General features: G+C 35.0%; 1 protein-coding gene across 1 annotated transcript in view; it reads right to left on the bottom strand.

The window, feature by feature from the left end:
* The window catches only part of DHX36 (DEAH-box helicase 36), a 53073-nt gene that overhangs the window by 8596 nt on the left and 17865 nt on the right, over nt 1–26612 (bottom strand). The window contains exons 9-20 of the mRNA XM_059391709.1: nt 25906–25987; nt 21493–21633; nt 21131–21233; nt 20671–20758; nt 17331–17386; nt 15598–15662; nt 14722–14865; nt 11996–12113; nt 11249–11347; nt 2979–3152; nt 2752–2838; nt 1672–1755 (exon numbers count right to left, since the gene is read on the bottom strand). Coding sequence (XP_059247692.1) covers nt 1672–1755; nt 2752–2838; nt 2979–3152; nt 11249–11347; nt 11996–12113; nt 14722–14865; nt 15598–15662; nt 17331–17386; nt 20671–20758; nt 21131–21233; nt 21493–21633; nt 25906–25987 — 1241 coding nt within the window. The remainder of the gene's footprint in view (nt 1–1671; nt 1756–2751; nt 2839–2978; nt 3153–11248; nt 11348–11995; nt 12114–14721; nt 14866–15597; nt 15663–17330; nt 17387–20670; nt 20759–21130; nt 21234–21492; nt 21634–25905; nt 25988–26612) is intronic.

The following is a 26612-nucleotide window of genomic DNA, read 5'->3' as shown; positions in this document are numbered from 1 at the left end:
TATGAAACATAAAGTTGGTCTTACTTAATTGTATGCCCCTTTTATGAACTGTGAGACTTAAGCTTCCCTAATTTTTCTGACTCTCTAGACCACCTCCTGGTTTTTTATTATCATTACTTTATACTGTTCAAGATAATAACCTTTATATTCTATTTTGTGCCTATAATTCCAATACTGTTTTGCAATTTTACTGTATGCAAACAATATCACTGCACATGACCCACTGACTTAGCATGTACTCTCTATTCCTGAGACTCTTTTTGATTTATCTCTTAATAGACAGCATTTTACTGTCAGTGAGTTATTCAAGAACAGTTCATGGATGTAGTATTTCAAGTGCTTTCTTGAATACCTGTCCTGTCTTTATAGTTGAATTAATATGTTGAGTGGATATAAAATTCTTAACACTTAGATTCAGCATTGTTCATACCTGTAGTTCATGCTATTTTTTTTTTCTATTTCAGGGAATGCTCTTGCACATATCTTTGGATAGATATTCATAATTACACTTGAATTTCCTATGCAGAGACATCTATTGTCTTCATGATGGATCAGTCCTGTCTTGTCTACAAGCTTTTTACTTACAGCTTTAAATTTTTCCTTTTGCAACTAAACCTAAAAACTGATCATCCAGAGCCTTTCTTTAAAGGAACTTCCACTTTGTTCCTTGTGATTCTTTTGGTCATGATGTCTTCTTAGGTCTTATCTTTGTTTTACAGAATCCATATTCTTAAATTGTTCCTTACTATGAAGGAGTTGTAAGGCATGTCCCATCTTTGCCCCCTTTGACTGTCGTTAACTTTCAGAATGTTCTGATTCTTCATTTTGTTAATGTTTGAGCAGTTTTGATTAGATTTGCCAGACATGCTAGATTCTTGATTCTTTTTCTTTTTTCTTGTTTTTAAGATTTTATTTATTTACTTGGGGGTGGGGGTGGGGGAGACAAGCCAGAGCAGAGACAGAGAGAGAGGGAGAGCAGTTCTCGGCTGAGCAGGGAAATTATGTGGGGTTGATCCCAGGAAACAGGAATCATGACCTGAGCCAAAGGCAGGCGCTTAACCAACTGAGCCACCCAGGCATCCTTAGATTGTTGATTCTTTTATCCCCTTGTAGATTTGTTAAATATCCAGTACCAGGGCTCATGCTACAGAGCTAGAATGTACGTGAATAAGGCAAAGTGAGGAATTCCTATTCTTACACTTCTCCAATTCACTGTAGAGTCTTAAGTCTGATGTGTATTTTTCCTATTTATTATCTGCTGTTTCACAAATGGTTCCTGTCGAGTGTTTTCGCCCAACACAAAACAGTTAAACTACCTAAAAGTTAAGGTACAGATATTTAGTATGTTAAAAGAAAGAGAGTATTTGATCTTTTTAAAATAGATTCTTTTCAGGCTGAATCATCAAAACAGCAATTAGAGGGTAGGGGCAGTCCAGGAGCCAAGCTTTACATTTCCTGCTATACTTTGGATCTGGTTCCTTTTCTTAGCTATTAGCTTTATACCTGCTTTGTTGCAGCTGATTTATTTAATAAAAATTCCTTTATATTGTATAATAATTTAACTTCCTATGGCAAACTCACACAATTAACATTTTGCTATAGATGTAACACAAAATGGGTACATATATACTCTAACATATCTGGGAATCATTTCAAAATATTCATCATTACCTGCAATGTGTTTGAAGACAAAAAATATTCCCAGCAGTAGTCTTTTTCGTATCTGAAACCACGTCGCCTAGCTTCTTCCCAGCCCTATGGGGCAAAGAAATAAAACTATATTGTTCCTCAAAACAAGGATGCTTACTGGTTTGTTTTTAATCTTGGTAATAATTTAATCTTCTGATATTTCATTTTCTTTGTTAAAAAATTCAAAGAATTTTGAAATTTATAAAAAAAACAAACAAAAAATCCATGAGCTCCCCATGATTCTAGTTGAGTGATAGCCACCAATGAATTTCCAGACCTTTCTTCATATAAACAAGTCCTATAGTAATATATTGTGTATTTTATATAAAATGTCAATATATATAGTATGTAATAAACAAAAAGAACACTCTGTTGGACAATTTTCTAAAGCTACTGTATATGATTCACTTTGCAAATATAGATGTTTTTTAGAGAAGAGAAGTTGGGGAAAAAGAAAAGTTACTACTAGATGAACTCAAAGGAAAAAATGTATGAATTTCCCATAACATAAAGTACAAAACTGGATCTAGTACTACAGTAAAAAGATGTAATCTCTAAAAAACCAAATTACATTTAAATTTTGCAAAGATGGGTGATAAATCTTTTCCTCAAATAAGCATGACTTTTGGGAAGAGAAACAGTCTCTCTAAATAATATATGTGATCATGATACTCTATCAAAATGTTAAATCCAAATATAGTTTATTAATGAACAGAATGGGACCATCTTTCATGAAAGTAATGATGAACAGTATCAAATAACATCAAATGAACAGTATGAAATAAAATCAAATAGATTTCTGAGATAAACTGTTCACTTGTTCTTTTGTTATCAAAACACAAATACAGACTTTTTTCCCAACAGGGTAAATTTAATGAACTATCAGAAAACTGAAAAATCATGTTCAAGTTTTTTGAATGTTCACCTAATTTTCAATACTTAGCAGTTTAATCCTGATACTTATAATAATACAGATTTTAAAAATGAGTATGTTGCTCTTCTATTAGCACCTTTTCACTTGAATGAACTGTCACAATCTAGGACAAGTCTTTTTTTTTTTACCTCAAATGCATTTACAACTGTCAGGTGGTCACTTTTAGTATCTTTTGCCAATTCTTTTCTTCTTGCATCTGCAATCTTTTCTTTGCCCTTCAGAAAGGAGGGAGAAAAAAAAAATGAAGGCAACTATACAGAAAGGCATTCTAATAAAAAGTTTATAAAAAATGATGTAAGCAACAACTATTCTGAGTCTATAAAAATGTCTAGCTTTTTACTTGTATATTTCTTACCAATGGAATGACAAAGGGATCTTTGAAGCTGAGACTAGCAGCAATGGTAAGTACTGGATCTAAACAACAGAACAGAGCTCCAAAAAGAATCATCTTCCCGATGTGTGGTTCAACTGGTAATCGTGCTAAGTGGACTCCAAGGGGTGTCAATTCTTCTTGTTTATCCAAAGCGTTCTGTAAAGCGAGGATTTATGTTTAAAAGACATACTGTAAAGCATCACATTCAAAGCTATTTTAGTTTCTTTTAAAATAAATAAACAGCAGGACAGTCCTCACTCTCTTAGGCCCAAATGCCCTAATATTGTTCAATATTTTTTTCTTCATCAAAACATAAGTTCTGAGGTCAAAAAGGTTAGAAACTCAGATTAAAAAAAAAAAAAAAATCCACAACCCATCCTACTCTAAATGTTAGGAGACAAATAAGAGAAATGCCACATTAGCAAACCTTCAATAAAATAAAGAGAATCACCCACTAGACTTGTGGGAAATAACAAAAAAAGAGACAACTATTATATATTTGGAATAAATAATGCAGAGCCTTGATTCTAGTAGTTTAAAAGACATCAGACAGGAAGGCAAGAAATAATGAGCATATCCAGAACACTGAAAAATGGAGGTGGACTACTGCTCTGATTACCTAGGTAATTTGGTCCAATCATCCCACTGAATATAGCTAGAAAAGCTGGCTGAAGACACTGAGGAGTTAAAAAAAGAAGTACACGAATTATAAATCTAGAATTTGGGGGGGAAAAGGAAGTTCAGGGAGGTGAGCCCAGCAATGGGGCTTCTTTTTCCTCGCAGAAGCAACATAAATCCTCTCTGGAGAAAGTTATCACCATCCCAAGCTTCAAATTTGTATCTACAAAGAATTCTGTAAATACAATATCAAGTATTCAATTAAAATAACTAAGTATACAAGAAATTATCAACAAAAATAATAGGATAAAATTGTAAAATATGTGTATCCCATTAGAAACAGACTTTACTAAAAATATATGGCAGAAATAACCTTAATCTTAAAAAATTTCTTTCAGAGAATACAAACACAAAAAATATATAATGCTCCCAAACTTGTTTTTTGTACCTGGCATAATCTTGGTATCAAACTTGACAGGGACATTTGGAGAAAGGAACACTACTGAATAATCTTATGCATGAGAAACCAAAGCAAAACAATGGCAAACTGAAGCCTAGCAAGTCAGATTTGTTTCAGAAATGAAAGCTGGTTTAACATTTGAAAAATCAATGTAACCCAATACATCACTAATAATTAAGCAAGAAAAAGAAAATCATCTCATAATCTTATCAGAAGCAGAAAAGGGATCTGACAAAATCAATTATCCATGAAAGATAAAAATCTTTTAGTAAACTAAGAATAGAAACTTCCTCAATTTGAGTTTTCACAAAAAAAAAAAAAAAAAAAGGAAAAAAACAACAATAAACATGCTCTTAACAAATTGTTGACAGCTTTCCCTCTAAGAATAGGAACTTAAGAATGCATTCTATCATACCACTTCTGCTCAACACTGTGCTAGGGATCCTAGATAAGTGGAAAGGGATATATAAAACTGTCTTTACAGGGGTGCCTGGGTGGCTCAGTTCATTAAGCCTTAATCAAGGCTCTGATTTTGGCCTAGGTCATGAGATCAAGCCCCACATTGGGCTCTGCTTGAGACTCTCTCTCTCCCTCTCTCCTTCTGTCCTTTCTCCCGTGTTTGCACCCACACTCTCTTTCAAATAAATAAGTAAATAAATCTTTAAAAACAAAACAAAAACCAGTTTCATTTCTGTATATCAGAGTCATAAGAAAATGAAAAATTTGTTATGGTAGAATCTAAAAATACTACTGAGAAATGAATCTTTTTTTTTTTTTTAAAGATTTTATTTATTTATTTGACACAGAGAGATCACAAGTAGGCAGAGAGGCAGGCAGAGAGAGAGAGGAGGAAGCAGGCTCCCTGCTGAGCAGAGAGCCCGATGCGGGACTCGATCCCAGGACCCTGAGATCATGACCTGAGCCGAAGGCAGCGGCTTAACCCACTGAGCCACCCAGGCGCCCTGAGAAATGAATCTTAAACTCCTAAAACTCCTACACAGAAAACACCAAAATACCAAGAGAGATTAAATACCTAAACGAATGGGATAAATCATGATCCTATTTGGTAAGACTCAGTATTGTTAATTAAGGCCGCATGGCCTGGTTCAACAAACACATATGAGGGCACTAAAGCAGAACAGAGTCTACAAATCCACAGACACTCGATCTAAGATAAAAGCTATAGAACAAAGAGGAAAGGATGAATTTTTCCATAAACAGCATTTAGTCAAGTGATCCAGATTCAATAAAAATTTTGAATCCTACCTTACCAAATGCACACACAAATCAACTGCAGATGGATTAAGTATCTAAATGTGGAAGACCAAACAATCAAGTTAACTCTATCTCTGGGATACAGGCTTACTACAGGACAAAAATTACTAACATAAAAAAAAGACTGATATATGTGATATGTTACTATATTAAAATTAAAATTTATTTATTGAAGCACTATTAAAAAAGTAAAAAAGCAAAAATATAAGCACATGCAATACACAGCTGACAAAAGCTCAGATCAAGAGACACAAGTATAAAAATGAATTCCTTACACCGTAACAGAAAAGCAGGCATCAATAGTTTCAGAAGAGGCAAACCTACAAACCTACAAAAAGCTGTTGGCAAATTCATTGTGATAATGCAAACTAGAACTACCACAAATCAGAACTACCTATCCGCACCCTCAGAATACAAGATTCCCAAGGACTGGTGCAACTTTAGAGCGATGAGAACTCTCACCTACCACTGGCACCAGCAGAATGTCAAGTGGTTTGACAACTTTGGAAAACTGTTAGTTATCTACCCAAGTTGATATATATATATATATATATATATATATATATATGAATACACACCTTGAGAGCCAGTGAATTCACTCCTAAGTCTATGCCATGAAAATACATAAAATATGTGTACCAAGAAAGTGAATACTGAAGATTACTCATACCAGCATTATATGCAGTAGCCTCAAACTGGAAATAAGACAAATGTCTTTCAGTAGTCACACAATAAAATACAGTAAAGAACTGAAATTGAATTAATTTCAGTTAAAAGCAATTATGTAGATGGATTTCACAATATTAAAAGAATCCAGAAACCCCTCCCCTTCAAAAGAAATCCCTTATATCCTGTATGAGTTCATGTAAAGTTCACAAAATAGATCAAATTAAACTAAGCTCTTTAAAGAAAGGTACACTTATATGGTAAAGTGATTACCATTAAGGTCATGATAGAGGTTATCTTCGGGACTAAGGGACAGTGGAGTGATTGGGAAAGGGTAGCAGGGGGCCTTTTAGGATACTGGGAATTTCTTACTTCTTTAAAATGTAAGCTTCCCACCAGCAGAAGGAAGGAAATAAAGATCAGAACAGAAATAAATGATATAGAAACTAAAAAAACACAACAGAACAGATCAAAGAAACCAGGAGCTGGTTCTTTGAAAAAATTAGTAAAACTGATAAACCTCTAGCCAGGCTTATCAAAAAGAAAAAAGACCCAAATAAAATCACAAATGGGAGAAGAGAAGTAACAACCACTATTACAGAAATACAAACAATTGCAACAGGGTGTTATGAAAAACTGTATGTTAACAGATTGGACAACCAGTAAAAAATTCCTAGAAATACATCAACTATTACCAAAACTGAAACAGAAAGAAACAGAAAACTCAGACCAATAATCAGCAAAGAAACTGAATCAATTAAAAAAAACAAAAACAAAAACAAAAACAAAAAAACCAAAACTCCCAATAAACCACAGTACAGGATCAGATGGTTTCACAGGCAAATTCTACCAAACTTAATTAAAGAGTTGATACCTACCCTCAAACTATTCCAAGAAACAGTAAAGGAAGGAAAAATACCAAATTCATTCAGCATTACTGATACCAGAGCCAGATAAAGACTCCACTAAAAAAGAACTACAGGACAATATTCCTGAGAAACACGGATCCAAAAATTCTCAATTAAAATACTAGCAAACCAAATTCAACAATACTTTAAAAAAATCATTCACCATGATCAAGGAGGATTTACTCCTGGGTTGCCAGGTGGTTCAATATTTGCAAATCAATCAACATGATACACCCATTAAAAAAAGAAAATATTAAAACCATATGATCATTTCAACAGATACAGAAAAAATACTTGACAAAATACAACTGTTTATGATAAAAATCTTCAACAAAGTAGGTTTAGAGAGAACATACCTCAACATAATAAAGCCCATATACAAAAATCTCACAGCTAATATCCTAAAAGGGGAAAAACAGTTTTTCCTCTACCTTCAGGAACCAATCAGGGATGTCCTCTCTCACCACCTAGCCTCAGCCATCAGACAATAACAATAAATAAAAGGCATCCAAATTGGCAAGGAAGAAGCCAAACTTTCACTCTTTGCAGATGACATGATACTCTATATAGAAAACCCAAGACTCTAACAAAAAAAACCTGCTAGAACCGATAAATAAATTCACTAAGGGTGCAGGATACAAAATTAACATATAGAAGTCTGTTGCATTTCTATACACAAATAATGAAGCAGCAGGAAGAGAAATTAAGGAATCAATCACGTTTACAACTCTATCAAACCTAGGAATAAATAAATCTAATGAAAGAGACGAAAGATCTATACTCTGAAAACTATGAAACACTGATGGAAGAAATTGAAGAGGATGCAAAGAAATGGAAAAACATTCCATTCTCATGGATTAGAAGAATACTGTTTATATATAATACCCAAGGCAATCTACACCTTTAATGCAATCCCTATCAAAATACCACCAACATTTTTTAAGAGCTAGAACAACCAACCCTAAAATCTGTAGGGAACCACAAAAGACCCAAAGCAATCTTGAAAAAGAAAAGCAGAGCTGGAGGCATCACAATTCTGGACTTCAAGCTATGAAACAAAGCTGTGGTGATCAAGACAGCATAGTACTGGCACAAAAATAGGCACATTGATCAGTGGAACAGAATAGAGAATCCAAAAATGAACTCACAACTGTATGGTCAACTAATCTTCAACAAAGCAGGAAAGACTATCCAATGGGAAAAAGATGGTATCTCCAACAAACTGTGCTGGGAAAACTGCAGCAACATGCAAAAGAATGAAACTGGACCACTTTCTTACATCATACACAAAGATAAATTCAAAAGAGATTAAAGACCTAAATGTGAGATAGGAAATCATAAAAATCCCAGAAGAGAACATAGGCAGTAACCCCTTGGACATCGGCCACAGCAATTTTTTTTTTTTTTTTTTTTTTTTACAAAATATGCTTCTTGAGGGAAACAAAAGAAAAAAAAAACTATGCAGCCATCAAAAAAAACCTGGTATCTTGCCATTTGCAATGACATGGATGGAACTAGAGGGTATTATGCTGAGCAAAATAAGTTAATCGGTGAAAGACAATTATCATATGCTCTCACTGACATGAGGAATTTGAGAAACAAGAGAGAGGACCACAGGGGAACGGAGGGAAAAATGAAACAAGAGAGGGAGACAAACCGTAAAAGGCTCAATCTCAAGAAACAAACTGAGGGTTGATGGTGGGAAGAGGGGTGGGAAGGATGGGGTGGCTGGGTGATGGACACTGGGGAGAGTATGTGCTATGGTGAGTCGTGTGAATTGTGTAAGCCTGAGGATTCACAGACTTGTACCTCTGAAGAAATTAATACATTATATGTCAATAAAACAAACAAATAGAACTACTGGAACTTAATAAAAAATAAAAAGCTTCTACAAAGCGAAGAAAATGATCAAAACTGAAAGGCAACCTTTGGAGTGGCAGAAAATATTTGCAAATTACGTATCTGATAAAGGGTTAGTATCCAAAATACATAAAGAACTTATGAAACCCAACACCCAAAAAACAAATAATTCAATTAAAAATGGACATAACACATGAATAGACATTTTTTTCCCAAGAAGACATCCAGATGGCCAAGAAACACATGCGAAGATGCTCAACAACACTCATCAGGCAAATAAATACAAATCAAAACTACAATGATCTATCACTTCACACCTGCCAGAATGGGTAAAATCAACAATGCAAGAAACAAAAGGTGCTGATGAGGATGTGGAGAAGGAGGAACCATCATGCACTGCTGGTGGGAATGCAAAATGGTGCAGCCACTCTGGAAAACAGTATGGAGTTTCCTCAAGAAGTTAAAAACAGGACTACCTTGTGATCCAGCCACTACACTACTACTTACTTATCCAAAGAATACAAAAATACTAATTCAAAGGGATACATGCACCACCCCCAATATTTGTAGCACTATCTAAAATAGCCGAATTACAAAAGCAGCTCAAGTGTCCACTGATTGATAAATGGATGAAGAAGATATGGTACATATATATTGAATGGAATATTACTCAGCCATAAAAAGATTGAAATCTTGTCATTTGACACGGATGGAGCCAGAGTATTGTGCTAAGTGAAATAAGTCAGACAGAGAAAGACAAGTATCATATGATTTCACTCATATGTGGAATTTAAGAAACAGACCAAAGGGCATACAGAAAGTAAGAGAGGCAAACCAAGAAACAGACCCTTACCTATAGAGAACAGACGGTTACTGAATTGGGGGTGGGATGGGGTGGGGAGTGGGGTGGGGTGGGGTGGGAGGGATGTTAAACAGGTGATGGTGATTAAGGAGTGCACTAGTGATAAGCACCAGGTGTTGTAGGGAAGTGTGGAATCACGATACTGTACATGGGAAGCTAGTATTACACTGTATATTAACTGGAATTTAAATAAACTTAAAAACAAAATGCAGGCTTTAGACTTAATGTTAGCAAGGATTTGCTGCCCTCTTCATGATTTTGTTGTCTGCAAACAGCTAAGACTGGCTCTTCAATTTAGCTCAGAGAGAGGAAGTCATCTATTCAGTCTTCAGAGTCCAGCTATCTTCTGGTTGTCCATAAATAGTTAAACTGATTTTCTAATTGCCACCTAGCTCTATTCCATTAGATAAAAAAAGCAGCAAAGCCCTATTCTATTAGATAAAAGCCTAGACCGGAAGACAGACAAGTCAGTGGTAAAACTGCACTTGCTACTCTCCTAAAATATGAGTAACCTCACTATATGTAATACAAATTCCAACAAGATAAATTATAATGCTTTTTTAATTAAAACAACTTATCTCAGAAGTTACTGCAATGTTCTGATATGGCCCAAATTCTCAAAATTAACTGTCTAGATGGCTTAAATAAAACTCAAATATGTCAAGTACATCTTCAACTACCTCTAACACAGTACTAGTCAACAAAACTTGTAGCAGTGACTGACACGTTCTATCTCTGTGTGGTCCAATGTAATATCCACCAGCCACATGGGCCTACTGGGCATCTGAAATGTACAATTAAGACTAGAGACACTGAATTTGTAATTTACTTCAAAATTTAAATTGTCATATGTGGCCAGTGGCTACCTTACTGGATAACACAGCTTGAACCACTTTCTCTCAATACTCTGAGCATTACCGTATAGCACCCTTTTCCTCACTCTGGGCAGTAACTCACAGCCAGTCCTGCGACTCTTCTCAATATGAACTTGTGCAGGAATGGCTAGTAGTCACTTGCCTAAGAAACTGAAACTAGTTTGTCAATCCCTGACTTCATTAAGAAAAACAAAAAAACAAAAAAACAACTAAAAACAAAACAAAATAAAACAAAACAAAACTCTAAGAATAAAAATGGTAGGCAGGGGAGTATGAGGCACCTGTTGATATTCTTTCAAAAATACAAGAGCTGCCTTTAAGATGTCGAACCATACCATCATTAAATTACTTGATTTTGACAAAAGCTCTAAAAACATTAGGGTAATCAGAAGAGTCAATAAACCAACCAAATTCATTTGAAGAATACAAATGAAGACAAATACCAGTAAATTGAAAGATTTCAAGATTTCACGTAATTTTAAAACAAGCCTATAATGAAAAAAAGTGGAAAGGGCCCAGAATGATAAAACTATCACAAAACTATGATTTTAAATCTTTCTAATTTGCATTTCATATACTAAGCTGAATAGCCAAAGAGTAAATCAGATCTGGCACTATGTATTCACTGGTCTACCTTGCGGTAATGAGAGTAAATTTTTTAAAATCAGGTGGCTTATGTGCATTAACATTATAAATCTAAGTTAGAATTTTTAAAAAATAAAATTTACCAGTTCCATCAGGTGTTTTATGGAGAGTGACACTGCTTCATCTGATGGTGGATCCATTAACCTACTCAGAAAATAAGCAATTCCACCTAGCCTTAAAATCTGGGGGAAGACAAACATAATTAAACATATATATACTGACATTAACAGTTTAGTCCTGCCTGTTGATCACTTGAATAAAGCATCAAATCCATACATGATTTTCAAGTTACTATTTTCTATTACTCACCAACTCTATATTGATGGGAAAAGTAGCTGGTTAAAATCTCAGCTACTTTTCAGTCAATCAAAATAATTGATTACCAACTATTTTCAAAATAAGAAGGTTAATTGCATCAAAATATATAGAAGATGGTGAAAAATGGGGAGAAGTTTATCATGAGGAATAACACCATAAGATGCAGTAATAGTACACATAGCTAACATTTACTGAACACTTACTATATGCCAGGCACTGTTCTAAGAATTTTATAAAACCTTAATTTAAACAACTTGCCAACTAACAGAACTAGCTTGTCAGGGGGAGGAGCTGGGATTCAAACACAGGCAGTATGGCTCTGGAGTGTACATGATAAAAACGTGGTTAATCAACTTTTGAAGGAAGTTTAAAAACAGTTTACTAATCACAAAAGAGACAAATGCATAGAAATAATTTTTCTTCACAGATAATATGCTACTTTCTTCTATAATAATGTTGAAAATTACAACCTTACCCCCCATTTACTTTTTTAATTTTCCCACCTAATTTACCTTTATTTGCAAACAAAGTTCTTCCAAAGGAGTTCTCAAAATTTCTGGTAGCTGATAGTCATCCAGAAGGCTTGCTCTAAGACCATTATACAGATGATAGCAATGACCAGGTTGAACTCTAAAAAATAAATAAAAGAGTATTACTAATGACTTTATAGAACTCCAGAGAAAACAGGAAGAAGAGAAAGTAACCAGTATCAATTTCATGTAAGGTACAGCATAACAAAGTTACTTAACATCTCATTTTTATTATCACATATTCTTTCTCATCTGTTTTTATAAAACCCTAGATCCACTATCCCTATGTACTAGTTTTAAGAAATAGATTTCCTCCCCAAACAGTACTGTAGTTCCCTATTTCTAACTTATAAATTCCAGATTGCTATACTTAGTAACAGTAACAGCAGTCTAATGGGGTTTTTACTTCTATAGGCCCTGTGATCACATTATGTAACAAATCCTAGCATTACATTAATCCTTAATCCATCTACAGCATTTAAAAAACTTAACTATGTGCTATTTAGTGAACTTTCAGAGGGATGCTGGAAATTTTTTTTTTTAAATATTTTTTTTATTTTTATTTATTTGACAGAGAGAGATCACAAGTAGGCAGAGAGGCAGGCAGAAAGAGGAAGGAAAGCAGGCTCCCTGCTGAGCAAAGAGCCTGATGTGGGGCTCGATCCCAGGACCCCGAGATCATGACCTGAGCTGAAGGCAGAGGCTTTAACCCACTGAGCCACTCAGGCGCCCCTGGAAATTTTTTAATTGTTAAATTTTTCATTAGTGATGTGAATGCTGGACAATGTTAAGGACAGATGTGTAGAGGTCCAAGGTATTCACACATCTTCAAGCTGAACAAATATTTCTATGGGATCTTGCTGCTCAAGAAAGGGGATGTCCTTTTCCTACAGGAATAAAAATAAATTCCAAAAACCTTAGCTATTTCTGTCACAAGTCTATAAAGACTCATCACCTATTAATAAAATGTGTGCAGGGACGCCTGGGTGGCTCAGTTGGTTAAGCAGCTGCCTTCGGCTCAGGTCATGATCCCAGCGTCCTGGGATGGAGTCCCATATCGGGCTCCTTGCTCCGCAGGGAGCCTGCTTCTCCGTCTGACTCTGCCTTCCACTCTGTCTCTGTCTGCCTGTGCTCACTCTCTCTGCCAAATAAATAAAATCTTTAAAAAAAAAAAATGTGTGCACATAAAATGTGTGCACAGAAACTAAGAGTGCCCCCACTGATGACCCCCTAATATAGTTTGCCCTGGTCTTCAAAATAATTACTGATCAGGCTTTGCTAAAGGAATCTTTAGATTCTATAGAATTCTGAAGAATCTATAGATTCTACAAGGAACTACTGTCCATTTGAATTAAAACAACGTAAATCTATAGTTAACTTCTACCAAGCTAGTGGAAATTATATGAAATTATATGAAATGTAATACTTCATTTACTTTATTTCTGTAACTGTTTTAATTTCTGCTAATATGTTTACTATTCACATATAAAAGTATACCAAACAGTGAATACTTCTTGAATCAGTATCCAGTGGTGTTAATTAAGTCTGCATGAGAAAACCTTAGTCTTGGTGGAACCTGAAATCAAGTTATCCTCCAACAGCTGATCAGAAAAGTACAATTCTTAGAGTAAGTCAGGACATTGCCTCAAGAGCACCAACCTTATAATCTAATAAACTGTCTCCAAATTATAATGGGATAATCTGCAAAGATTACAGCAAATGAGTCAGAGCTTTACTATGTACAAATGTAAAAGCATTAATAATCTATAAAATTTTCTTCCAAATAAAATGATCTATAAAGTGTTTTTAATTCTCCTTTCCTTACTTAATTCCAGATCGAAAATTAGTGGAAATCTTTTTGTTCTACCTGTAAGAGGCAAAAGAGAAAACTCTCTTCTATAATTCCAGACAGGATTCTACCACTCAGATGAATAAGGGTGTAAAAATACTGTGAAGTATGCATCAAAACAGTTTTAAGTGCAATTATTTTTGTTAAAGGCAAATTATTTTTCCTACCGTTGAAACAGAGACGTTTTTATTTCTTACGCTACCACCACATCAATAGGGAAAAGGTATGTTATCTGTGTTTTCATTGGTAACTAATAATGAAAAACCAGTATAGCTGTAAAGGACAGGATTAGGAGCCCACACTGGAACTAGACTGCTGGGTTCAAATCATGAATCTGCTGCCTACACAGCTGTGTGACTTTTCAAAGATTTTATTTATCTGACAGACAGAGATCACAAGTAGGCAGAGAGGGAGGCAGAGAGAGGGGGAAGCAGGCACCCCGCTGAGCAAAGAGCCTGATGCAGGGCTCCATCCCAGGACTCTGGGATCATGACCTGAGCCAAAGGCAGAGGCTTTAACCCACTGAGCCACCCAGGCGCTCCACTTTTCATTTTTTTATACCTTCATTTCCAAACCCTTTAAATGGGGACAATATCCTACCTCATTACACTGTAGCAAGGATTAAGCAAGTTAATACATACAAAGTACTTAGGAGATACCATGACATTCAAATATTATTACTAGTTATCATGATTATTAGTAATATGTGCTTAAAAAATTAAAATTATACGTAACAGAGTTAAGAATAAAAATTTTAATTAACTATGTTGAAGAATTAAGAGTAGAAAAATCATGAAATAGAAAACTTGACAGGTATTTTTCCAAAGAAACTATGTTTCAGACAAAGATTCCATCTTACCTTCCAGCTCGACCTTTCCTTTGTTTGGCATTAGCTTTACTAACCCACTCAGCAGACATTGTACTGATGTTGTTTTGTGTGTCAAAGTGTGTTTCTTTTATTTTTCCTCCATCTATCACATAAACGACATCATCTATGGTAATGCTGTTTGGAAAATAGATGTATAAAATATTAAAAATACATCAAAAGCACATAACCTCGAACAGGGCCTACAGACCAGGATTTTAAAGAATTTTTTATTGGTCAAAATACCATTAGCAGTTTGGGATTCTCACCAATATTCCCACATTTACCAATAGGACAGGGATAGAGCACCTAACTGTATAAGCAGCATCAGGAGCTGCAGTGGCAGCCAATTCAACAGATCACATGAGGAATTTATTTGCCCATGGTCAAACTTCACAGCTTACTTGATGACTTTTGTACTTAGCTTGGTGGGTCTAAGTGCCATGGTTTAATATCAGCTTCCACAGAAAAATGTTTCAATAACTGCATGGACATACTAATACCTCCAAGGGAATACAACAAATTTTAAAGGCTATTCACAACTGATTATCAAACAACATGACTTCCAACCAGAAAAAGGCAAAACCAAAATTGACCTCAACTCCCAGGCTTCTTTAAGAAAGCTAAAACAAACAAACAAACAAACAAACAAAAAACCAAACCAAAACATTAAAAAGGCTGTTTGTAAAGAAGGCTAAACCATTACAGGATTAAAAAAACAAAACCAAAAACCTATGCTCAATGCCATGACTAAATTAAAACAACTTTATGTACAAAAATTATGAAGCATCTTTGGGAGAGAAAGAGTCCAAGGTGTGTAAATAATTTATTGGGCTCAAAAAAATACAATCATCAGTAGCTGATATTTACCTAGTCTCTGCAATATTGGTAGCAATTACTATTTTCCGAACACCAGGAGGGGTTCTTTTAAATACCTGTAAGAATAAATAAATCAAAACCCCAAAAGTAATTAATTTCTAATACAGCATACTTTCAGTCAGAAAAAGTACTTCAGATACTGTCATTTTTAGCATTCTGTGTTCATTTACATATGCATCTAATACATGTAGATACATTTTATAGATATACATCATTTCAATACTATAAAATTCCTTTTTGGTAAAACAAACTGAACCTCCCAGATTTTGGAACCTTATCACAAACAAGATTTCAAATGCAATATGATTATTTGAATTTACAGAATCGTTTAGCAACAAAAGCTGAGAAATATAAATGTCTTTTTGTGGTCAAACTTCTGAGACAGAGTTTAGTTTAGCAATAGGAACTATGAATTATCCAAAACTGTATGGGTAAAGGCACCAACCACCAAGGCAAATGCCAAGCTCAACAGAATGGATGTCTGGCTGTAAACTGTATATAAGCTTTTGAAATCAGACTAAACTTAAAAAAAAAAAAAAAAATCTTCAAATGCTGACTCCTACAAAACAGCACCCTTCACAAAGCCAGCCAAGTAGAAGATATACAGTCAAGTACCACTTGGCTATAAGGCAAGGAAATGCATAAATCTGTCTCATTTATAAAAATGATAATCAAGAGAAAATGTTTTCCAATCTAGTCATGTAATCACTAGCAAAGGAATACATAATTTGCTATTATGGAGTCTGAGAGGAAGCACTGCCACATTGTACACTGTTCTGTCTGGTCTTTGGAATTAAGAGTCTTCTCTCTTTACTATCTTCCTTTAGGTATGTACATTCTATCCAATTAAACTGGCTAAGCCTTAGACTATGGTATCAGCAGGAAACACGTTAAAAGTGCCTCCATAAAAAAGGTCATTATTTATTTATTTATTTTTTGGGGAGAGACAGAGGGAGAAAGAGCATGCGGGCACATGCGCGAGCGCGCATGCGCACAACAAAGGAGCGAGAATATCAAGCAGGCTCTACGCTCAGTGCAGAGCCCAATGCTCAAGGCAGAACCCGCTTTGGGGCCTGATCTCACAACACCAAGATCATGACCTGAATCCAGATCAAGAGTCAGGCACTTAACTAACCTGAGCAATCCAGCTGCCCCTGTCTTGATATATTCTTAGAAAAGAAGTGGAAAAACTAGAAGGGAAGACAGATTTTCTTCTGATTAATCTCATTCTACCTGGGCCTACAGACACTGCAGTCCTGAAAACTATCTTGCCTTTGAGAACACAGCTGTATTCTAACTAGGGATATCCCTGAATGTGAAAGAAAGAACACATTCAAAACTATAATGATATATTATTGATAAAATAGGAAATCTCATGCCTACAAATATACTAATTCTATTAAATAAAAAATCTCAAACATCAAGCTTTAGTAGGTCACAGGTAAATGAAACCCAAACAAGTTATTGGTGAAATCAATCTTTAAACTTTTCCCTGATGTTGACAAAACTAGTGTTTGTTAATATCCCTCAGTTATTCAAGTTCTTGTGCAATTATCCCCTGAAGACTGATCTACAAATATTCTCAAAGAAGTACTTTTTATATATACGGATTACTAGAAAATTTGCCTTCAAAAAATAAGAGAAAATAAAACATACAATAAACAGCCCTTAAAGCTTGCCTCAATTTCAAAGACAGAGAGTGAATAAATTTAAGAATATACTACCTGTGTCTGGTTAACTGTAGGCATCAGTGAATGTAGGGGTATAATAAGAAACCTGTCTGAAAATTTAAAAAGAAAATTAAACTTTAAGATAAATAGCTGCAGAAAAGCTCCAGCAGACAGACACAGAACAATAGTTGAGATGCTAAGCCATGTAACTCTTATTTATATTCTTATGTATAGTCAGGGCAAATTTTTCTTTTTATTTTCTTCTTTCCTTGGTGCTCCAACAAGTTCTTGCTCACATTTTATTGTCAATTTATTGCACACTGATAAGCATATTCCCCAAATTCCTAAAAAATGCTTAAGCTTAGAAGCAATCTTTTCAAATTATGCTAGAAAAACATCACTAACTCCATTCCCATCACCTAATTGAAGACCAGAAAATTTTGCTTTAACATGAATGTAAGTCTGTAGACTCTGGATGATCCTCACTATTTTAATTAATAGAGAATATGGTTTTTTTTACAGCACATTACTTAGGAAATATCCTAATTTCCATGCCCATTTTTATGCTAAAAAATAACAGAAACAGCACTGACTAAATATAATGCATTCCAAAGGTGAACCACATTTTTAAACACAATTTCATTAAAAATGTAAGAAATCATATTCCTAAAGTTTCAAAATGAAACAACTCAGTCCGTTCGTGGATATTAGCTATTAGGGAGAAAGTCTGGTGTAGTATCAGTGATGGAACTAAGGGCGTGTTAAGGAAGCAAGGGTAGATTTCATGCTTATCTACGGTTACAAAAAACTGCAACCTCACTTAAATCTCTAGTCAGTGTCCAAATGACTCAAGATAGCTGTATTTCCCCCCAGAAAAAAAAACCACAATTGCTATTCAAAGGAGATATGATGTCCCCAGACTCTCTAGGCCCCTCTGAATAAGGGTTACAAATCTTCAAAAGTAGTAAAAAGTGGTTAAGCAACTGACACTGTTAAAAAGGATTCTCTGAATTACTTACTCTCAAACAATATGAAATACACATCAACTCAATCAATACTCAAGCCAAAAATATTTCTCGAATTGGATAAAGTCTTAAGATATAATTTCCAGTTTATAAAAAGTATAGGTAAGAAAGGATCAAATAAAATGACACTAGCAGGATTCAGATTCAGACAAATCAAGTCTAGGTGGACCTAGTATTTTCCACAAGACATTACCATGCAGAAAGTGAAGAGGGTACGGAAATGATTATCTAGATTAAGACTTATCTGGTTTAAGTTTTTCTGTGAATGAACTAGTTATAAAAAACACTTCGCAGGGAAAATCTAACTACAGATTGGATTATTAGATATGTTTAAGAGTTAGGTATGATAATGGTATTGTGGTTATAGAGAAAATTGTCTATTTTTAGAGATGCATATATTTTTTGAGATAACGTGATAGCTGCAATTTACTTTGAAAAGGAAAAAATTAGATCACAAAAATAACTGTTGCCTCTAGAGAAATCAATGGAGTATAATGTGCATTATGAGACTCCAAGCTTTCTGTAAGTTTAAATGTTTCATTACAAGTTAAAAAATCAGCAGCCAGGTGAAACACTGAAAATAAAAATAATTCTGTTGAAGACTGTAACTGGGACAAACACAATTTAGACTGCTGATATTGCACAACTATAGTAGTCAGTGGGAACAGAATCCACACTTAGGCAGTAAGAAAGCTGGTAAACATTTGGTAAATTGGGTTTCAAGATTTACCTTTCAATCAGTATGGAGTTAGAACAATTTTTTGACCTTTCTACAATGGCTAACAGTATAGCTGATTATTAAACCTAAATTTTAAAACTTAACTTGAGAAAAAAAACATTCTTGTTAAACTTTGGAAAGAAAAGAATTGAGCTAGTAGTCAAAGTATAAATTAATACCTCCTTCTTTAGAAAACTAATAAAAATTACAGTAATCTATAATATCGTACCCTTTCCACACTTCCTCAGAAATTATAGTATTAAATTTTGGTATATCTTCCCTGTATTTTTCTTGGTAAATACATACACTCATGTTTTTTGAAATTGGAAGTAGATCATACAGTAGCAATTATTTTGGGGGTAAGAGAGGGCCAACATTAGAAGGTTCAGCCCAAAAAAAAAATTCCAGTTTAAAAAAAAAAAATTCAATTGCACTGTTTAATCATGACTACGGCTTTTCTATAAAGAAAGGTTATCACTGACCAGGAAAAGAGAAATCAGTATTTCATTACAGAGAAGTCATGGTAATCAAATAAAAACATTTTTCAACTAGAGAATAGCAAGTAACTTTTAATTACAGATAATGTCTCAAAGGCATTACTATAGTGGGATTTAACAAAGAATAAAAAATACAGCTTTACTATTTCAGCCAATACAATTAGACCAAAATATCTTTAGTGTCTTAGAAAAATGTGTCAAAACACTTCAAAAGATTAGAGTCAGAACTATCAAATACCAAACAGAATTTGCTTTGTATTCTACCAATTTGGTATTAGTAATTATTCCTGAAAATGCTCTGGACGAATTTTATGGGAGAAAAATGGCCTCACGTATTTCTCTAAAACCTAAGAGATTTTGTCTCTCAAACATGATATTAAAGCATCAGAATCACCTGAGGAATTTTTTTTTTTTTTTTTAGTTTCTAAATAGTCTTCTCTTTATTTTTTATATAAACATATATTTTTATCCCCAGGGGTACAGGTCTGTGAATCACCAGGTTTACACACTTCACAGCACTCACCAAAGCACATACCCTCCCCAATGTCCATAATCCCATCCCCTTCTCCCAAACCCCCTCCCCCCAGCAACCCTCAGTTTGTTTTGTGAGATTAAGAGTCACTTATGGTTTGTCTCCCTCCCAATCCCATCTTTCCTCACCTGAGGAATTTTTAAGAACTACAGATGTTCAAGTCACATTCATAGATTTGAGGATCCGAATTTTAAAGCAGCACCACTAATGATTGACTTTGTTGTACAGTCTGAGCTGAGAAACTCCGGGATAGGAGATAAAATTCAACCTATGCTTCTGCCGAAGTGCAGCATTGAGTGAAAAAACACCTCGAGCTCCAACAGCTTAACTTTAAGGGCTCAATATTATTAGGCAAATTTAGGAAAAGGGGCAGAACTATTCTTATAATACCAAATTAAGAACTTTACCATATACCTAACACCTTCATCTTGTGACCTAGAATTTTATTTTGAGAGAGAGAGATCTAAGTTTTTAAAAAACCGAGGCTGGGCTTAAGACCACCAAGTTCCTATAGTAAGGCAGCCTTCAAAGCAATAGTCTTAGAAATAAAAGAAAACAACCATGTTACATATGACTTAAGTACTATTCTTGGGAGTTGCAATAAAATACATTTCTGTAATACCTGATTTAAACATCACTTGTGACATCAAGAGATCATGTAAAGTGCTGATATTGTCCCAGCCTGGTAGAAAGACCAATATTGCACCATCCTGTATGGTGGGGAAATAATGATTACAAAAAAATCATGTAACAAAACACAATAAAAGTAAACTTCTGTACATATTTAAGTCTTCATTAAAATTTTATTAGCTTAAGAAATTTAGTTACTGATTATAACTGAAGAATACAAGGTCACTTTTACAAAACAGGGTTTACAATCCAGATATTTCATTTGTTTACTCTTTCTTTTAAATAGATCAAAGCCTAAATCTTGGTTATTTCGAGATTCCTATTTCTGGTGTTAAAGCAGTTTCTTCCATATGCTATTTTTAAAAAGCATTTAAGAAAATTATTTTTCTTTCCTCAGGGTCTTGTTATATTAATACAATTAAAATTATATCACCAAAAAGCAATAAACTAACCTCTTCTTCTAAAACAATGTGTCGAATGAGGGCAGCAATCAAATTCAGATCAACTTTATCATCATCCATCATTTCCAGAACATCTACGGTACTTGCAGAATACCTATCAAAGTTAAACAGAAAATCATCAAACACCTGATAAAGTTTCCTAAGGTTCAACTTGCTACAAAATCCTAAAAATTAACTCAATTGGCAAACGTGGAAAAACAATTAATATATAGAAAAGAATTACTGGAATACAGTTATGAACAAGTTCAAGAAGACAAACTCTGCTTTTTTGTTTTAGTTATTCAGATCCTGTGCTGTAAAAAATTAAAACAAAACATAACGTACACAAAAAAAACCCCAAAAAACCCACTCACCTTTTTCGCAGTTCCCTTACATAATCTGGCCAGCGTTCTTTATAGATTGCTTCTTTTTCTTCTTTTTCCTGTCTATTTACATGCCCTTGCATGAAACCCCTCTTAAACTGAGACCTGTGTTCTTTTTGTTCTGGAACATATCTAAAATAAAAACATTCTTAAATAGCTTCACTTTTTGGAAACTCTTCTGGTTTTAGCAAATATCTATGACTTTTTACATTTGGATTTTAAAGAACATTTTCATTATGCTTTCTAGTGAAAGCTAATTAAATGTTTACCAACTACTCATTAATTTATAAGATCTGACATTTTAGATGTCTACCAAAGTATATAAAACCAAAGTATATAAAACCATCTGCCAAAGTATATAAAAACCTCTAGATCATCATTATTAGCAGACAAAATTAAAAAAAGTTAATACTAGAGTCACTTTTACTTTTCAAGTTTACAAAGTTAACATTAACCTAAGTCCAAAATAACAGTAAATGCCTAGTGGAATACTCAGATTTTGAATACAGGATTTCCAAACCTGAGTGCACATAAGAATCCCACAGAGAGCTTATAAAATATAGAATCCTGGGGCACCTGGGTGGCTCAGGGGGTTAAGTCTATGTCTTTGGCTCAGGTCATGATTTCAGGGTCCTGGGATCAAGCCCCACATTGGCTCTCTGCTCAGTGGGGAGACTGCTTCCCTCCCCTTTCTCTGACTGCTTCTCTACTTGTGATCTCTGTCAAATAAATAAAATCTTTTAAATAAATAAATAAATAAATAAATAAATAAAAATATAGAGTCCTGAATTCAATCCCTTGTAATTAGGATTCAGTGGGTCTGGCTGGGGTTTGCTAATCTAGAATTTTAATTAGTGCCCCAGGAAATTCAGATAATTTATCTTAATTCTGCTCCATCCTATAGTCAGAGCTAAATAGTAGAGCCAGAATCAGTACTCTTATGTGTCAGTCCAGTATTATGCCATGACTCCATCATGCCATAGTGACTGCTAAAAACAGAGGTGCATCTCCCTAAGAATGCCACCTAATTCAAGTGGGTTTGGAGAGGCATGGGGTGGGAAAAGACAAAAAAAAAAACAAAACAAAAGAAACTAACTGCACTTGAACTTCAAAACCCCTCCGAGTTTGCCTAGGAAGAGAGCACCTAGATCCAAAAGGGGGATTTGGAGCATGGTCTTTAGAATTAGACAGAACTGGAATACTGTCCTTGCTCTGCCACTGATTACCTGTGTGACCTTGGACAAGGTATATGCCTCTACCCTTCGGTTTGCTTGTTTGAGAAATTAAAACTCTTATAATTACACAGGCACGAGAACAAAAGAAAAATACAATAAAATAAAGCACAGTGCCTGACACATAGTAGGCACCCAGAAAGTGTTAATCCCCTTCCCTATATTCAGTACCTGTGACCCAGGATTCCCCTAAGTCTTCGATACATATAGAGGCATCAACTTGAGGTAGGGCAACCTGAGACAGAGATTAGTCCTAGTCAGCAGGATGGACCCACAGTTGCCTCCTTTCCCACAGTTCCAAAAAACAGAGGTAACCTTCAACCCCCCAGAGCCCAAGTGACCAGTGACAATCCTCTGTATCATCTCACCCTGCTTCCTTCCCTCTTACATCCCTACAGTGCAGCTCTTCTTCTGGGAAGGGACTGCTGAGAGCTTCTCTTGAAAACTTCTGTCGAAGGACTATACTCCTTCAATTCCCCACTTAGGACTGACTAGGGAATGACAAGTGCACAGACACCATCTCTTTTCTTCAACAGACCCTTCCTTCAGCTACAGTTCTTTGAACATTCCCTGCCTTCCAGGGAGCTTAAGAACGCAATTCATCATTTAATAACTTCAGAGAACCGTCTCCTGAAACTTCACGCTCACTGCTGGCAAGCTGTCACCTGTTATTCTATTAGAAAACAACTGGTAAATGTGCCACAGTAGGAAGTGAGACAAATGGTGGAATCAAAGGAATGCAACAATAAAGCTTACTGATGACAAAACCAGAGCATGAGAGACCAAGATACTCTCTCATACTTTTATATGTTCTACCCTCTCTGACATATACATTACCCTCTTTCCTACTCCAAGTTTCACTGCTTTCCTGACTTGCCCAGTCTATCCCTGCTATATAATCTCATTTCCAATATATTCTTTACTTCCGCTACTACTTTGCTTCTGCTGCTACTTTGCCTGACAGCTTCTGTGTCTGTCCACATATAAGCTCTGAAGATATGTACCAAGTCTTTCCTTGTTTATGCTCAGACCCTAGTGCACATAAACTTTATGCAAGACATATAGTAAGAATCTGATAAATAAATGTGCACACAAAATTCAGCTTTTCTCCATGTAGAATATGCTGTAGAATCTTTGTTTTCACCTTCCCACTACCACTACTACTTCCTGTTTTTTTCACATAACAAGCAAGCTGTGACCTTGAAAAATCTCAAGTGACCAGTGACAATCCTCTGTATTTCTACATCGGTCTATGTATTTATTCCCATGTTTACTACAGGCCAGGCACTATACTGTGCAGCAGTTACAGAGATGAACAGGACAAAATTCTTGACCTCTCAAAATCTGTAGTCTAGTGTTAGAAGCAAATATAAATATACACTACATGGCAATATGTTAAATATTATAAGAGAGATGATAAAAGTGATATAGGAGTCCAGATGAGGAGGAATAAGACAAGGCTTAATAGGCAGTGAAGCTGGGATTTATAATTACATAACTGAGTTTATATATATAAAGGAAGGAGAGAGTGGCACATGTAAGTCTAAGAGGAGAACACAGCATGTAATAAAGCATAAAGTGCTTGAATGAAAGGGCACTGGCTGGCATATTAGGGAATGGTGCATTTAGCATGCATAAGCCATGAGATGCATAAGGCTAGAAAAAGACGGGGCCAGATTGTAAAGAACCTCGCGATGACTAGCTAAGGAACTGGAACCCGATCTTACAGGCTGTGTTTTCCCAACCCTTCTCTCATCAAGAAAGTCAAATATAATTTGGTATAGTCCCCTAGAGGAGGCTGCTGGTAGCTAATGGCCTGGGTATTGAAGGGATCAATAATTTGGGCATACCAGCTGAGGTATTCTGCTATAGGCCATGACAAAACACAGAAGTCCTTAAACAAGTTTTTCTCTAAATTTATCAATCTACCTATATATGCCGTAACTGACAACTATATTAATTTAGGGAAATGATTTAGGAAAACAAAGTCCTAGTTTAAATTAATTTAGTATCAACTTTGTGGAAGATAAAAAGCAGTTCTAGGTTTTATTACTATTCTCAAGTCATGATAAAGTCATTGTGAATGAGTGTTAGTTGTTAGTTTTATGATTACAGCACATATAGTTTTCTAAATACAAATGGTTTCCCTCAATAAATAGAATATTAAGAACTGTTTTTAAAACTGAAGGTCCTTAAACAAGTTTTGAAAGAGAAATCTCAAGAGGCATGACTAGGGGAAGAATGGGCACTTAACCAGATTTTGTAGAAAACTATGTATGTGACAGTGAACACAAAAGTGCCAAAAGAAGAACTTTAAGTACAGAAGAGATAATGAAGACCTTAAGTAGAAGAAATAAAAACAAGAAGGCATGTTCAAGGAGAATGCTCTCAGGTTTGTGTTGTGGGGCAGGCAGGAGTACAGAATGATTTAGACTAAGTTAGTTACTAAAGCATGTAAAGCAGGTAACATATTCTGGTACTTAACTGCTTGATATTAGCTCTTTTGATTTACAACTTAAACAAGGGGTGGGAGAATCATGCCAGTAACCACTGAAAGACCCATTTATTTTAACTTTGGGTATAACATTTTTAGTTGAAAAAATGTGAGGTTGAGGGTATCTAATGTACTAGAATGCTATTGAGTACAGAGTCAGATTCCAAATTTAATATTCATATAGAGCTTCAGTTCTGAGAGCTGTGAAAATATGTAACTATGGTCATGGAAACAGGTTCACAGTGAAACCATAAAAGACTGAGAAAAGGATAATTAAGAACCCTCAGAGGAAATCCTATTTTAAAAAGATAGGCAATGGAAGCCAGCAAAGAAGAATGAAAACCAGGTAGGTGAATCAGAAGAGACGTTTAAGCACTAAGGACAAAGACTCCCAAACTCTGCTGCCCAGGGATCCTTAAAAAACTCTGATGGTTGGCTACCAGCCCAGACTTTGTAATGTAATTTTGGTAGGGCGTGAAAATGGGGCATCTGGACTTTAAAAGACTCCAGGTGAGTTTAATGTGCAACCCAGTTTCGGAATCACCGATATAAAAAAAGAACCAAAAACAATGGGTCTTGGAAGTGGCTAAAAAAGAGTTTCTGAGAGTAAAGATCGACAGAACAAAAGGTGACACATTAATATTTTTACATCTCTTTTATTTCCTAATATTTACTTACCTTATTTTTTCAATTATATCTTCCAAAAGATACTCCACAACCGGGAAAGTAAAACCAGGTATGTGTATCATTGGACAGTTACCTATTATGGCAGACAAAAGATAAATCTGTACTCAAATGTTTAAAAAAAAAAACAAAAAAAATCAACAGACAAGAAAGAAGCCAATAACTCTCTTTCTTTCTTAAGTTCAGAAATGGTCCTGGCACTTTCACAGTTCTACCCTATTTTTTCATACTGAGTTTAATGAACTAGCAGTCTACTGTTCACTACCATTTTACTGCTACAAACTGTACACACACCTCAGAGTTCTACAAAGTAACCCAAAATACAAAGAATAGAGCACTTTAAGTTGGACTCAAAACTCATTACTTGAGGTCTATTTCCTCCCCATCATTAGCCAAGATGGTACCATCAGAACCCAAGTTTTACTGAAATCAACTTAAGAAGCAGTACTCCTATGGCCCCCAGAATTAGGAAAAGAGAAAAAGCAATCAAAACAAGACAATAATGAAATATTGAAGTGTTACCTACTTTCTAGAATCACCAGTTAAAATAACTGTCTCCTAGTACTGTTACTTAATGTTACTTAGTATTTCATACCAAGCAAAACAAGCAGGACGCACTAGAGACAAAGAACAACACTGCATCACAGATCAAAATATCTGAAGTGGTATCACAGCTCTGCCTCTCCCAAGTCTGAGCAAGT

The sequence above is a fragment of the Mustela nigripes genome, chromosome 2, assembly GCF_022355385.1.
Source record: "Mustela nigripes isolate SB6536 chromosome 2, MUSNIG.SB6536, whole genome shotgun sequence".
Classification (NCBI taxonomy): domain Eukaryota; kingdom Metazoa; phylum Chordata; class Mammalia; order Carnivora; family Mustelidae; genus Mustela; species Mustela nigripes.
The sequence above is the reverse complement of the archived record's forward strand: the minus strand, read 5'-3'. Positions and strand labels throughout refer to the sequence as shown.